We start from the raw sequence: 12,155 nt of genomic DNA on the forward strand, positions 1-12,155 counted from the left end.
GAAAAGATGAAAATGGAGTATAATCCACCTGTTTAATGATATAGAACAAAAAACAGTCACTTGTTTAATCATATAGAACAAATGCTTTATACTCTAAATGTGTGCTCCATTTTAAATTCCGTTTGAGATAAATGAAAAGTCAATTGAGAGCCATGAAAAGACATGGAAGAACCTTAAATGAATATTACTAAGTGAAAGAAGCCAGTCTGAAAAGGTTACACACTGTGTGATTCTAACTATATGACACTCTGGAAAAGGGAAAACTATGGAGACAGTAAAAAGATCACTGGTTGCCAGGGGTTGCTGGGAGGGGACAGAAGGATGAATAGATGAGGCACAGAGGATTTTTAGGGCAGTGTAAGTGCTGTATGATACCATGATGATGATACATGTCGCTATACATTTGTCCAAATCCATAGAATGTATCAAGAGTGAACTGTAATGTAAACTACAGACTTTGAGTGATTATGACATGTCAGTGTAGGGTCATCAGTTCTAACAAATGTGCCACTCTGGTGGGGGATGCTGATAAATTAGAGAGGCTATGGCATGTGTGGAAGCAGAGGGTCCATGGGAAATCTCTGTACCTTCCACTCACTTGGCAGTGAATCTAAAACTGCTCAGTCAACTGAGAACCCAGCAACGTTTCAAAGAGATCATTATAGAGCTAGATACTCTATAGTATCTACAGTATGTAGTAATACACACTACATTTTTTTTCCTTTTTTTCTTTTTTTTGGCTGTGCTGTACAGCATGGGGGATCTTAGTTCCCAGACCAGGGATCGAACCCATACCCCCTGCAGTGGAAGCATGGAATTCTAACCACTGGACCACCAGGGAAGTCCCCCATACTACATTTTCAAACATCAGTATATCCATTCAAACATCAACATACCCTTTCTTCATATTCCTGTTCTTAAAGCTTGGCTCCTGTCTTAAGTACTGACTCAAATGTCAAAGTCAAAGGTAACCAAAATTGTTTCTTCTGAAAATAAATATGTCCCTGTTGTGTGAGCTTTGGTCACTTTTGCTCTTTGGACCCAGAATATCACTAAATATTTGAATTGTTCAATTTGTCCTACAAGTTGGTCTATAGTAAACTTTTTCTTGTTGGCTTCTACCCCTTTTACATTTTTGGAGTTTTTTTTTAAGGCGAGAGTCAATTGCTTAAAAATTTCCCATTTTAGAACATTTACCCTTGTCTAACAGAACTGTTAAATCAAAGGAGTGGTAAGGATAGACCACGCTGGGTTGTGAAATCTTAGGATGATACTCTTGAAAACACTTTAATTCAAATGCTCATTTTTAACAGAGGGGACCCATATCTCTACTCTTCTTGGCACATACCTGGGAAGAGACTTCTGCTCCACTCCCACGGAAGGAGCTAAATTAGAGAATACTTCTATGTCCTCCTTCTACCCTTCACTTTTTCATCCTCATGGAAAAGTTTCTTATTATTAAATGAGAATGCTAAGAGTCTGACATTCATTTAGCTACCCTTCTGTAAAGAAAGCAACTACGTAGTATGTTCAGGGGACAGGGATAGAGATACCTCTTGACTGTCATTCTCTTCAGAGCCTTAAATGTTTTTGAAAAGTCTGATAAATAACCTCATACCAAACTGCTCTATTACAGGTGAAGAACATTTCATAACAAAGTCAGACCAAAGTTTTTAAACGCTGCCTCATTAGCAGGAAACTTTTATAAAATACAATTGTATATATAAATGGACAGAATAAGATCTGTTTACTGTACTTACCTCTTGGTGGAAGAGAATGGGATGAAATAAGAAAATAATTCTGTATTTTTAAAACGAGTATATATTCATACATTACATTGATAACAAAAGAAAAACAAACAAGTACTTTAAAACTTAAACACTTACTGTGTAATTGAATTTTGAACACTCTTTTCATTTAAAGTCATTCCGGGAGGTGGGTCATTTTGCAAAGCCAACAGTTCTTTCTGTAGTCGTTTCTAGAAAAGAATATCAATAATAACTTGTACATTTTTTCCTTACAACATAATATACTTCTATTCACACAGTCTGAAATCCTTGATTAAACTTCGTCCAAATGCTCATGCCTTTTCCTTTACAAGCCCCTTACAAGAATTAGGCATATTTTACATGCCTAATTCTCAAATTTTTAATTGCCTGTCCTATAACTCACAATCTATGGTCAAAATATTTCTAAATATATTTGTAAACTTAGATGTTGTAAAGTGGTTATGAAGAGCAGCCAGCTACCTATAAAACCTCAAAACTACTCCATTAAAGTTATAAGGTTATAAATGCTTAAAAGTTTTAGCAGGGTTTCCTTTACTGCTTTTCAATTATAAAAACCACAGTTCTCCATAATCCTTAAAGAAAGCATCATTTCAGACAGACAGGCTTTCGAGAAGAACTATATTAAGTTAAAAAGTCTTTTGAAGAAGTTTAAAATAATTTTAATTTACAATTTACAGCCCCTGTTTATTTTCTTAAAATAGGATCATTCGCATATAATTTAATCTTTCAACACCAGAATATAACATACCAGGGCCTGAGATACATAAAGTTATTTTTTCACATACTAGATGCCCCCAAATGGCTATGTATTTGCATTCTTGTTTGTACAGCTTTTATTGTTCAGTTCTTCCCTTGTTATCATCAGTGGACATTCTTTTTCAGTATACAATAATGCAAAACAAAAACCACAGCAGCCCATAATTTACAGGTTTAAAAACAAAATAACCAATGTTATTAGAAGTGCATGTAACATTATAAAAATTCTTAATGAACATCTTTTCTTGGATTAAAGCACACAAGCATGGACTTCTGTTCAGAATTCCAAACAACTCTCTACTTAAAAGCTAGCTTCTGATTTTTCTAGACAATGAAATATTACTATCAATACAGCAATGTTTCTAGATCTTTTCAATTCATAACGCCTTTAAATAAGCTTACCACCATCTAACAACACTACAGAATAGAAAACTCCTCCCTTCTTTGCTGAGAATCAATGGCTCTTTAAATTGCCAAAAGTGAAAACTCTTCCTCAGATGGTGCAATTCCATAACTGCTAGTAATATGGAAAATAAGATACCAACTAATTGCGACTTCTGACCTCAGCTGCCTTCTAAAATGCAAAAATTACAAATTGAAAATTAGTTTAGAAAAATTTTAATTATCCAAAATGTAGAAATAAAGCTGCATAAACAATTTGTTTTGAATAAAGGAGGATTATATTTGTGATAAGTGTCTATGTTAGAAGAGGGTTTTTGATTTATTCTACTTCTGTCAACAAATGTGGGTTCTGTGATCAAGTAAATTTTCAGAAACACTGGGCTCAACAACAAAAAGAAAAAAGGATTTTTTTTTAAAGCAGGAATTCTCAGAGACTTCTGATATACGAACTTGCACAATGATTCTCTAAGGGGAGGAAGACAACATACAGGCTTCCAAAAGTACTGGAATCCTCTCAGTGTAGGGCATCTTGGAAAAGTCTCCTTTCAATGACTACATTTTGGGAAACACTGCTGTGGAAATCCTCCAGATCTTGAAGACTTTACTAAGACAAGGAAGACAGCCCTTGTTATTGAATTAAGATATAAAGGAAGGTCGATTTGCATAGCTACCAACTGAAACAGGATATAAAGGCAAGTTAAGAAGAATCGTGTTGGTGTAATTATTCCTTGGTCTCCTGAAGATAACGGTGAAGAGCACTGTGGAAAAAGAAAAGTTTTCCCTACCCTGACACTACTTATTATAGGTCTACAAAGAAAGGGGCCTGTGGTATAGCCAAACTCCAAGACAATCTCCAAGTAACTGCCTCCTGGTATTCCCATCCTAGTGTAGTTCCCTCCCACACTGTACCAGAGTTGGTCTGTGTAACCGATAGAATACAGCAGAAATGATGGTATATCACTCCCAAGATGAGGTTATGAAAGATTATGATTTAAATCTGGGTCATTCTCTCTAGAATCACTTGCCATATTGTGAACAGTCCAATTCAGAGGCCTACGCGGTAAGGTTAGGGCCGCCTGCCAATAACCATGGATGATTTGGAAGAATCTCCCATCTGGAATCTCCAATTCCAGCCAAGATTTCAGATGACCACAGCTGGGGCCAGTATACTGCCTGCAAACTCAAGCCAGAATCCAACTCTCTGCTTCAAGACTCTTCGAATTACATGGGATTATAAATGCTTGTTCTTTCAAATCACTAAATTTGGGGGTAACGTGTCACACAGCGAAAGATGATTAATACAGAACCTCTGCTCCAACCTCTCCCATTTAGAAGGGGCTATCATCCACTTCATCATTTCAATTTCAGTATCACAGGTCAGAATCCAAGACATTCACTGGAGCATGTTTTTTAATTGAGGGGTGGAGTCACTACATTAAAAAGACAATTCATGCCAGTCCCTTACTGTCTCTGCTATCAGGCAATAAACTACCTTGCACATCCACATCTTCTGCAATGAAGAGACAGAGCAGGACGAACATTTGGGGGGTTAATGAGTACTTACTAAGCACACTAATAAAACTAATGATTTACCAGTGTACTAATAAAACTTACCGGGAAAAAAAAAAAAAAAAGAATAGAAGGTCAAACAGTGTGTCTGGCAGGCTCATAGAAACAGGGAATTCACTCTTAGGGATCCTTCCCGGAACAATAATCATTAAAGAGGGCAGGAAGTGTCTTTAAGTAAGCAAACAGGTCCCTCAAGGGTCCTCTGGCTCTTCTAAGAACCCTGAATATGAACACAGAAGCTAAAAAAGGAGGACTTAAAAGAGTTCAATGTAAAAATAAAGGAAAATTCATACTCACTTGAAAATGTGAAGAACTAGCGTAACTGTTTAGAGATCATACCATGGAGCATCTATCAACAGAAAGCTATCATCACATGAGGAAGCATTCACCTCCTAACTCTGAAGACAAAGTCTCAGCAAAAGTAGATGAGAAACACGTGCATTAGAACACTAGCAAAAGCAGTGATACCACCAGATTATTAGACCATCAGGGCAACATTGGCTGCTTTCCTAGACAGTGGTGAAAATGAGAGCCTAGAATTGAGATAACTGGAAAATAACGTGCAGAAGGTAACTAAGTAAAGAAGCAGAACTACTTACAAACTACTGGGAGCTAAGGGGGCTGAAAAATTAACAGTTCCAAAGGTTCATAGCCAAATGCTACCCTGTCTGTCCCTAAATCGGAGAGGTATGGGAAAATTAATTACATATATTACAAACGTACCATGGTTCTCTGAATCTTAGACAATCAATCATAAGACGCACTATTATTTTATGTAATACTAGGAAAGGAAAACTGCTACCAATTAAACAATTACACACCACTGATTAGACATATCTTGATTTCAGATATGTTAAAGTAGGGGAAAAATTGTGCATTAAAAAAATATATGATATATGTTATTAATAAAAGTGTGACTTTCCTGGGGACTTCCCTGGTGGCACAGTGGCTAAGACTCCGCGCTCCCAATGCAGGGGGCCCAGGTTTGATCCCTGGTCAGGGAACTAGATCCCACATGCATGCCACAACTAAGAGTTCACATGCCACAACTAAGGAGCTGGCGAGCTGCAACTAAGGAGCCCGCCTGTCGCAACTAAGACCTGATGCAACCAAATAAACAAATAAAATAAATATTTTTTTTAAAAAGTGGCTAGAGTAGACAACCCACTTAAAAAAAAAAGTTTGATTTTCCTAACTTTAAGTACTAGAACCACCTGAAAAATAAAAATTAATTTTCTGAGTAAATTTAATATGCCTAAAATGATTGTTCTCTCAATATTTAACACGTACCCGGCGATACGTGATCTCAATCTATAAATATGCACTTTATTCCCAGACTGTGTACAGCAGTACATCTGTCTTCCAAGGCAAAAAGGCCAGGCCCAGAACCTAAATGTTTTAAAGCACCCCAGGCAAAAAGGCCAGGCCCAGAATCTAAATGTTTTAAAGCATCCCAAATCTAGAGTAAACCTAAAAATTCTATCTAGCCCTCATCTTGCATTGGCTCAAGTCTGGAAAACGCACAGGAATTTGAGCTCTTCTAAGAGATCCAAGTGGGTTTATATACTCAGTAAAAAAAGATCCTGATATACCTAAATACCATGGAAAAAAAAGATTTAACACTTTCAGAACTGGCTTGGCTTTTCAGTGGCTCTATAGTCCAGCCAGCACCTCCCTTTCTCTCCTTCCTTATGAATGCAAATGAAGCTAAATGATATGAATCCACTGAAATTTACTACTTTTGGGGGTAAGAAAACCACTGACAAATTTTGCAGTTAACTATTATCAACAAGATGTTGGGAAACAACACAAAACTGAATGGCATTCCTGTACGTCATCATACGATGGCTGAGTCTCTAGACTACTACAACATCCTAGGATGTGTGACCCTGCACTTAAGAGTGACACAAGTTCAGTGCCTAAAACTTTTTCCCCCTTCAGTACACATAAGGGATTATTCTTGAGATTTCCTCTTCCCTATGACTGGTGCTTACTATAGGGGTCGAGGAGAGTATTTATGTAACATGAAAAGGCTGCCCAGGAGCTTAACGTTTCCTCTTCTCCACTACCACTTCTCCAAGAATCACTAGAGTAGCTGCTTCACAGCAAAGGTGAAGTGTGGGGACATAAAAAGGCCAACAGAATAAAACAGACACATATATTATTACTCTTAGCCTTCTGAGATTTAAAGTCCTTGGAAAGCTCAAGATACAGTTTGGTTTTTTTTTTGTGGTACGCGGGCCTCTCACTGTTGTGGCCTCTCCCGTTGCACAGCACAGGTTCTGGACGCACAGGCTCAGCGGCCATGGCTCACGGGCCCAGCCGCTCCGCGGCATGTGGGATCTTCCCGGACCGGGACACGAACCCGTGTCCCCTGCATCAGCAGGCGGACTCTTAACCACTGCGCCACCAGGGAAGCCCAAGATACAGTTTTTATACAAAAGAATAAAAGCAATTTAAAGATCACTTTAAAAACTGTAACCACTATGGGAATTCCCTGGCGGTCCAGTAGTTAGCACTCCACACTTCCACTGCAGGGGGCACAGGTCTGATCCCTGGTCAGGGGACCAAGATCCCGCATGCCGTGTGGGACAGCCAAAAAAGAAAAACAAAAACAAAAACACGTAATCACTATGTTCTAATCAGTCCTGTTCCATTTCCCCCAACTGATAATATCAATGCCTGTCCCAACAAAGACCCATAATGTTAAACCAAGTTTGAATGTGTTGGCATGATCAGGAAATGAGATAAAATGAAGACTAACACTTTTAAATATCAAAAAAATTTTAAGTCAACATGGTAAAACTCTGAACTCTAATACAGATCATTGACATTATGTGTATTGTACATAATTTAGTCTGTTAATAATGATTACTCGCAATTATACTCCAATAAAGATGTAAAACGTTTTTTTAAAAAAATGATTATTGTGACATCCTCAGACAACAGTGAGGTCTACAAGCCCACATGATCCTTCAGTATATAGTTCTGATAGCTTGATAGCCCCAGTTTTCACTTTTTTAACTGTCATCTGCTCTTTGACTATCAATAACTTGTCATAATATCTAACCTCTAGTCACTGACATTCTCTTTCTTTCTCCTCTTTTCTTTCTCTTTTATTTGCTGTTTCCCCCTCCCTAGCCCCACCATACATTACCAAGCAAAAGGGTTTACTTATTCTGGTGAATATATCACATTATTTTCGTGTAACAAATCCTAACCAATCTTCAGTGCTGGCACTTAACACTGGCTAACACTTATTGCTTCATTTGCTCTTAAACCATACTATACTCCCCCACTGAAATTAACAGGAGAAATTAGGTACAATTTTTCCAAGTCTTCATAAAATGAAAAGCACAGCCCAGTAAGAGGTCCACAGACCACACTATGTGCAGCACAGTGCTAAAACATGGTGTTTCATCCCAATGATGCCATCTTTACCTCTTCGGCTTCCGATCATTTTCATCAAAGCTCATGCTTATATATTAGTTCAAGTTTTGCTTTTTCAGACAGCCGAGGATGATGGGTATGACTGTATAAAAAGTACTACTGGGGCTTCCCTGGTGGCGCAGTGGTTGAGAGTGTGCCTGCCGATGCAGGGGACACGGGTTTGTGCCCCGGTCCGGGAAGATCCCACATGCGGCGGAGCGGCTGGGCCCGTGAGCCGTGGCTGCTGAGCCTGTGCTCCGCAACGGGAGAGGCCACACAGTGAGAGGCCCGCGTACCGCAAAAAAAAAAAAAAAAAAAGTACTACTACAGTTGTATGACAGAGAACATTAGTGTTTAATGAAGAATACCACGCTCAATGAAATGTTATTAATTAAAAAAAGAAAAATAGACTAAGTATTTAAAAAAATTTTTTTTAATTTATTTTAATTTTTGGCTGCATTGGGTCTTCGCTGCTGCACGTGGGCTTTCTCTAGTTGCAGTGAGCGGGGCACAGGCTTCTTTGTTGCGGGGTGCAGGCTTCTCATTGTGGTGGCTTCTCTTGTTGCAGAGCACAGGCTCTAGGCGTGTGGGCTTCAGTAGTTGTGGCACACGGGCTTCAGTAGTTGTGGCTCGCAGGCTCTAGAGCGCAGGCTCAGTAGTTGTGGCGCATGGGCCTAGTTGCTCCGCGGCATGTGGGATCTTCCCGGACCAGGGCTCGAACCCATGTCCCCTGCATTGGCAGGCAAATTCTTAACCACTGCGCCACCAGGGAAGCCCCTGGACTAAGTATTTTAAATAGCATGCTAGAAAGCTCATTCATATATAAAACAGTTCAGCTTCTAAATAATGTATTTGTGTAAGTATCATCCCACACTAATATATGTTGAAACCAAGCCACAAAATATTTAAATGATACTCTTATGGTTATGAATCAAAACCAGGCGAGAATATATCCCTCTTAGATACTAATAATGGCAGTACATCAATGGACAAACTGACAAGATTCCTGGCCCTGTAAAGCTTAAACTCTAGTGAGAGAAGAGAGTTAATAAATAATAACAAAAACAAATAAGTGTATGGTATATTAAAATGTGATGAAAAATGGAGCAAGTTAAGGAGTTGGAGAGTTAGGCCTCACATCTTGCAAAATTTTATTTAAAACTGACACTTTGAGAAACTATTCTAAAGGGTAGAAATCCTTATTTAGGGTAGGAAGAAATATAAACAAGAGTGGGGAAAACATTAAAAATGTAGAGCTATATAACAATGATTGCTAATGCAACTGTACATAAAATGTCCAACATGTTTTCTCTAATTTCATCTAACAATCAACTAAAGGTGGAAGGTTAACAATAGGAGGATGTGATAGAAAAAATAATAAGAATACCATATACATTAACATCATTTCACTAATAAATTACTACTTTCCCCCCAACAACATTAAACAATTACAACATTTTTCTTCTTTCAGGGTGAGATGACACGGCACTGAAATGATTTTACCTTATTTTAAAATAAGGTAGAATTTGATTCATGCAAATTAAGAAAAAATACTTTTTTCCTAAGTATACTTCTATAGCCCTTAATTCTAACATTTATTTATTGAAACTTTTCCCCCTTTTAGGAAATGGAAAGCCTTCAACAAATCAAGGCGTTCATTCTTATTTTAAGCTAACATTTTGGGGAATTCCCCGGTGGCCCAGTGGTTAGGACTCGGCACTTTCACTGCTGGGGGCCTGGCAGTGACCTGGATCAGTGGTCGGGGAACTAAGATCCTACAAGCTGCTCAGCATGGCCAAAAGAATAAAAAATTTAAAATTAAACTAACATTTTCAAAAATCAGACTGGGATGCAAAAAAATGACAAGACTAAATGAGTCCTGTCTGTGAAGAGCCCACAGTCTAAAAAGAGACAAATATGTAAATAATCTCTACATGCTTTCAGGGTACAGCAGTGTTCAAAAAGAGAGTGATCAAAGGGGAGAAAAACCAGGACCGTGGTATACTGAAAGCTAAAGGAAGAATGCATTTAAAGACTAAACAAAATTTTATTTCCTGCACAATGTAGATACTCTGAACAATTCCACAGAAAACAAAAACAAAGTGAACACACGAACTTTGAAATATTCAAAGGATCAGGGTTGGATTTCACTTTGGGGTTTTCTACGAAACCCAAGGGGGGTACCAAACCCAAGGGGGACAAGACCAGAAAGTGAGGAATCTCTCGGAAGACCTGCATAAAACTATGACCCCTCAGTGTAATAGTGAATAAGATAAACGGCACAGAAAGAGATAACAATGAAATTTACCTGCTTAGAACTTAGCAATGGGTATAGGAAGAAAAAACGTCTCCCATGAAATGTCAAAATCTCAAGCAGACACCCACATGGGTCTGAGTCTGAATTCCTGCTGAGAACCTTAGGCAAGAATTTAATCAAGTGGTCAAGGAAGAAATGCCCCAGGCAACACACAGAAGCAAAAAAAAAAAAAAAAAAATCCTGGGGAATATAACTTCTATCCACTGAGGCAACAATTTGTCTTTTCAGAATCTAGAAAAATACTTAAAAAAGTAGTAAGAACCAAATGAGAAATTATTCAGAAGACAATAGCATAAAATACCTGATGCAATAAAAATCTATCTTCCTAGCTGGAAAAGCACCAGTTCCCCAATTAATTTACTTAATGTTCTTGTAGCATTTATATAACTGTGAGCAACCTAAGGCAGAGATTATGGTCTACTTATCTTTGTAATCCTAGCATTCAAAACTGTGCCTGACAAATGCTTTTCCTCGGTAAATGCTTTTTTAAAAAATTAATAAGGATGTTGACTGCTTCACTGTATGCGAAATCCAGAAACAATATATGTGTTTGTCAATAATTATACAAATTATGGCCTATTGAAATAAGGCTACACAGCCATTAAGAATGATGTGGATCTCTGTGTACTAACAACAACAGAAGAATCCTAAAACATACTGAAATGGAAAAAAAAAAAGGCCTCAAAAATACATATAATTCCTTTATATTAAAACAAAAGCAAGAGGTTTATACAAACGTCATATAAACGCATATGGGAGAGAGAAGCACATCCAGCTATTTTATAGTAGTTCCCTCCTAGCAGCATAAATGGAGGAGAAAGAGGACACCCCTGTTTACACCATATACTTTCATATTATGACTCTTTTACAACAAGAATGTAGAAGTATATTTCTTATATAATTAGATTTAAAGGCTCAATGGATGAAGAAAACATATCCACATAAAAACATGAACACAAATGTTCAAAACAGCATTAATCATAACAGAAAAAAATAGAGGCTACCCAAATGTCTATTAACTGATGAACAGGTAAACAAAATCTGTTGTATTCATACAATGGAATGTTATTTGGCCATAAAAAAAAAAAAAAAAAAGAATGAAGTACTGATACATGCTGCAACATGGAGTAACCTCAGAAACATTATGGTAAGTAAAAGTGGTCAGTCACAGAAGACCACATATAGGTTGATACCATTTATATGAAATGCCCAGAAGAGGCAAATCTATAGACATAAAAATTAGACTGGTGTCTGCCAGCAGATGGGAAGAAGATGGAGAGTGAATGTTTATGGGTACAAGGTTTTCTTCTGGGGATGATGAAAATTTTCTATTAGATAATGGGGACAGTTGCACAACTGGGTACATATACTAAAAAAAAAAAAAAAATCACTGATTGTACACTTTAAGTGGATGAATTCTATGGCATGTGAAATGTATCTAAATAAGAAAAAAAAAAACCTTTTTAAACTCAGTGGATAGGTTAAACACAGGTGAAGAGAGAATTAACAGCTAGGAAGATGTCTGAAGAATTTTTCCAGTATGTAACAGAGAAACAGAGGTGAAAACATGAGACAAAGAGAATACAAGAGAATAGGAGGCAACATTTGAAGAGATAATGCATGAGAATTCCCCAGAATTGTTCAAGACATCAATCCTCAAGTCCAAGTCCAGGATGAATTCCAAACAGCATAAATAAAAAGAATCCCAAACTCACACACATCACTGTGAAAGTACAGAACACCAACTGAAAAAAGAGCTAATCTTAAAACTAGAGATAAAAGATTACCTACCTACAAAGATACGTCGTTGTAAAATTAGAATCATGGCTATCATTTTAAGAGCAATAATTGAAGTCAGATAATACTAGGATTTAGAAAACAAGTGGAACTTT

General features: G+C 37.5%; 1 protein-coding gene across 1 annotated transcript in view; it reads right to left on the reverse strand.

Moving 5' to 3' along the window:
• The window catches only part of UBE2W (ubiquitin conjugating enzyme E2 W), a 75,608-nt gene that overhangs the window by 32,429 nt on the left and 31,024 nt on the right, over positions 1-12,155 (reverse strand). The window contains exon 2 of the mRNA XM_024765740.1: positions 1,887-1,978. Within this exon, the coding sequence (XP_024621508.1) occupies positions 1,887-1,978 (92 nt within the window). The remainder of the gene's footprint in view (positions 1-1,886; positions 1,979-12,155) is intronic.

The sequence above is a fragment of the Neophocaena asiaeorientalis genome, unplaced genomic scaffold (assembly GCF_003031525.2).
Source record: "Neophocaena asiaeorientalis asiaeorientalis breed wild unplaced genomic scaffold, Neophocaena_asiaeorientalis_V1.1 scaffold417, whole genome shotgun sequence".
In the NCBI taxonomy this organism is placed as follows: domain Eukaryota; kingdom Metazoa; phylum Chordata; class Mammalia; order Artiodactyla; family Phocoenidae; genus Neophocaena; species Neophocaena asiaeorientalis.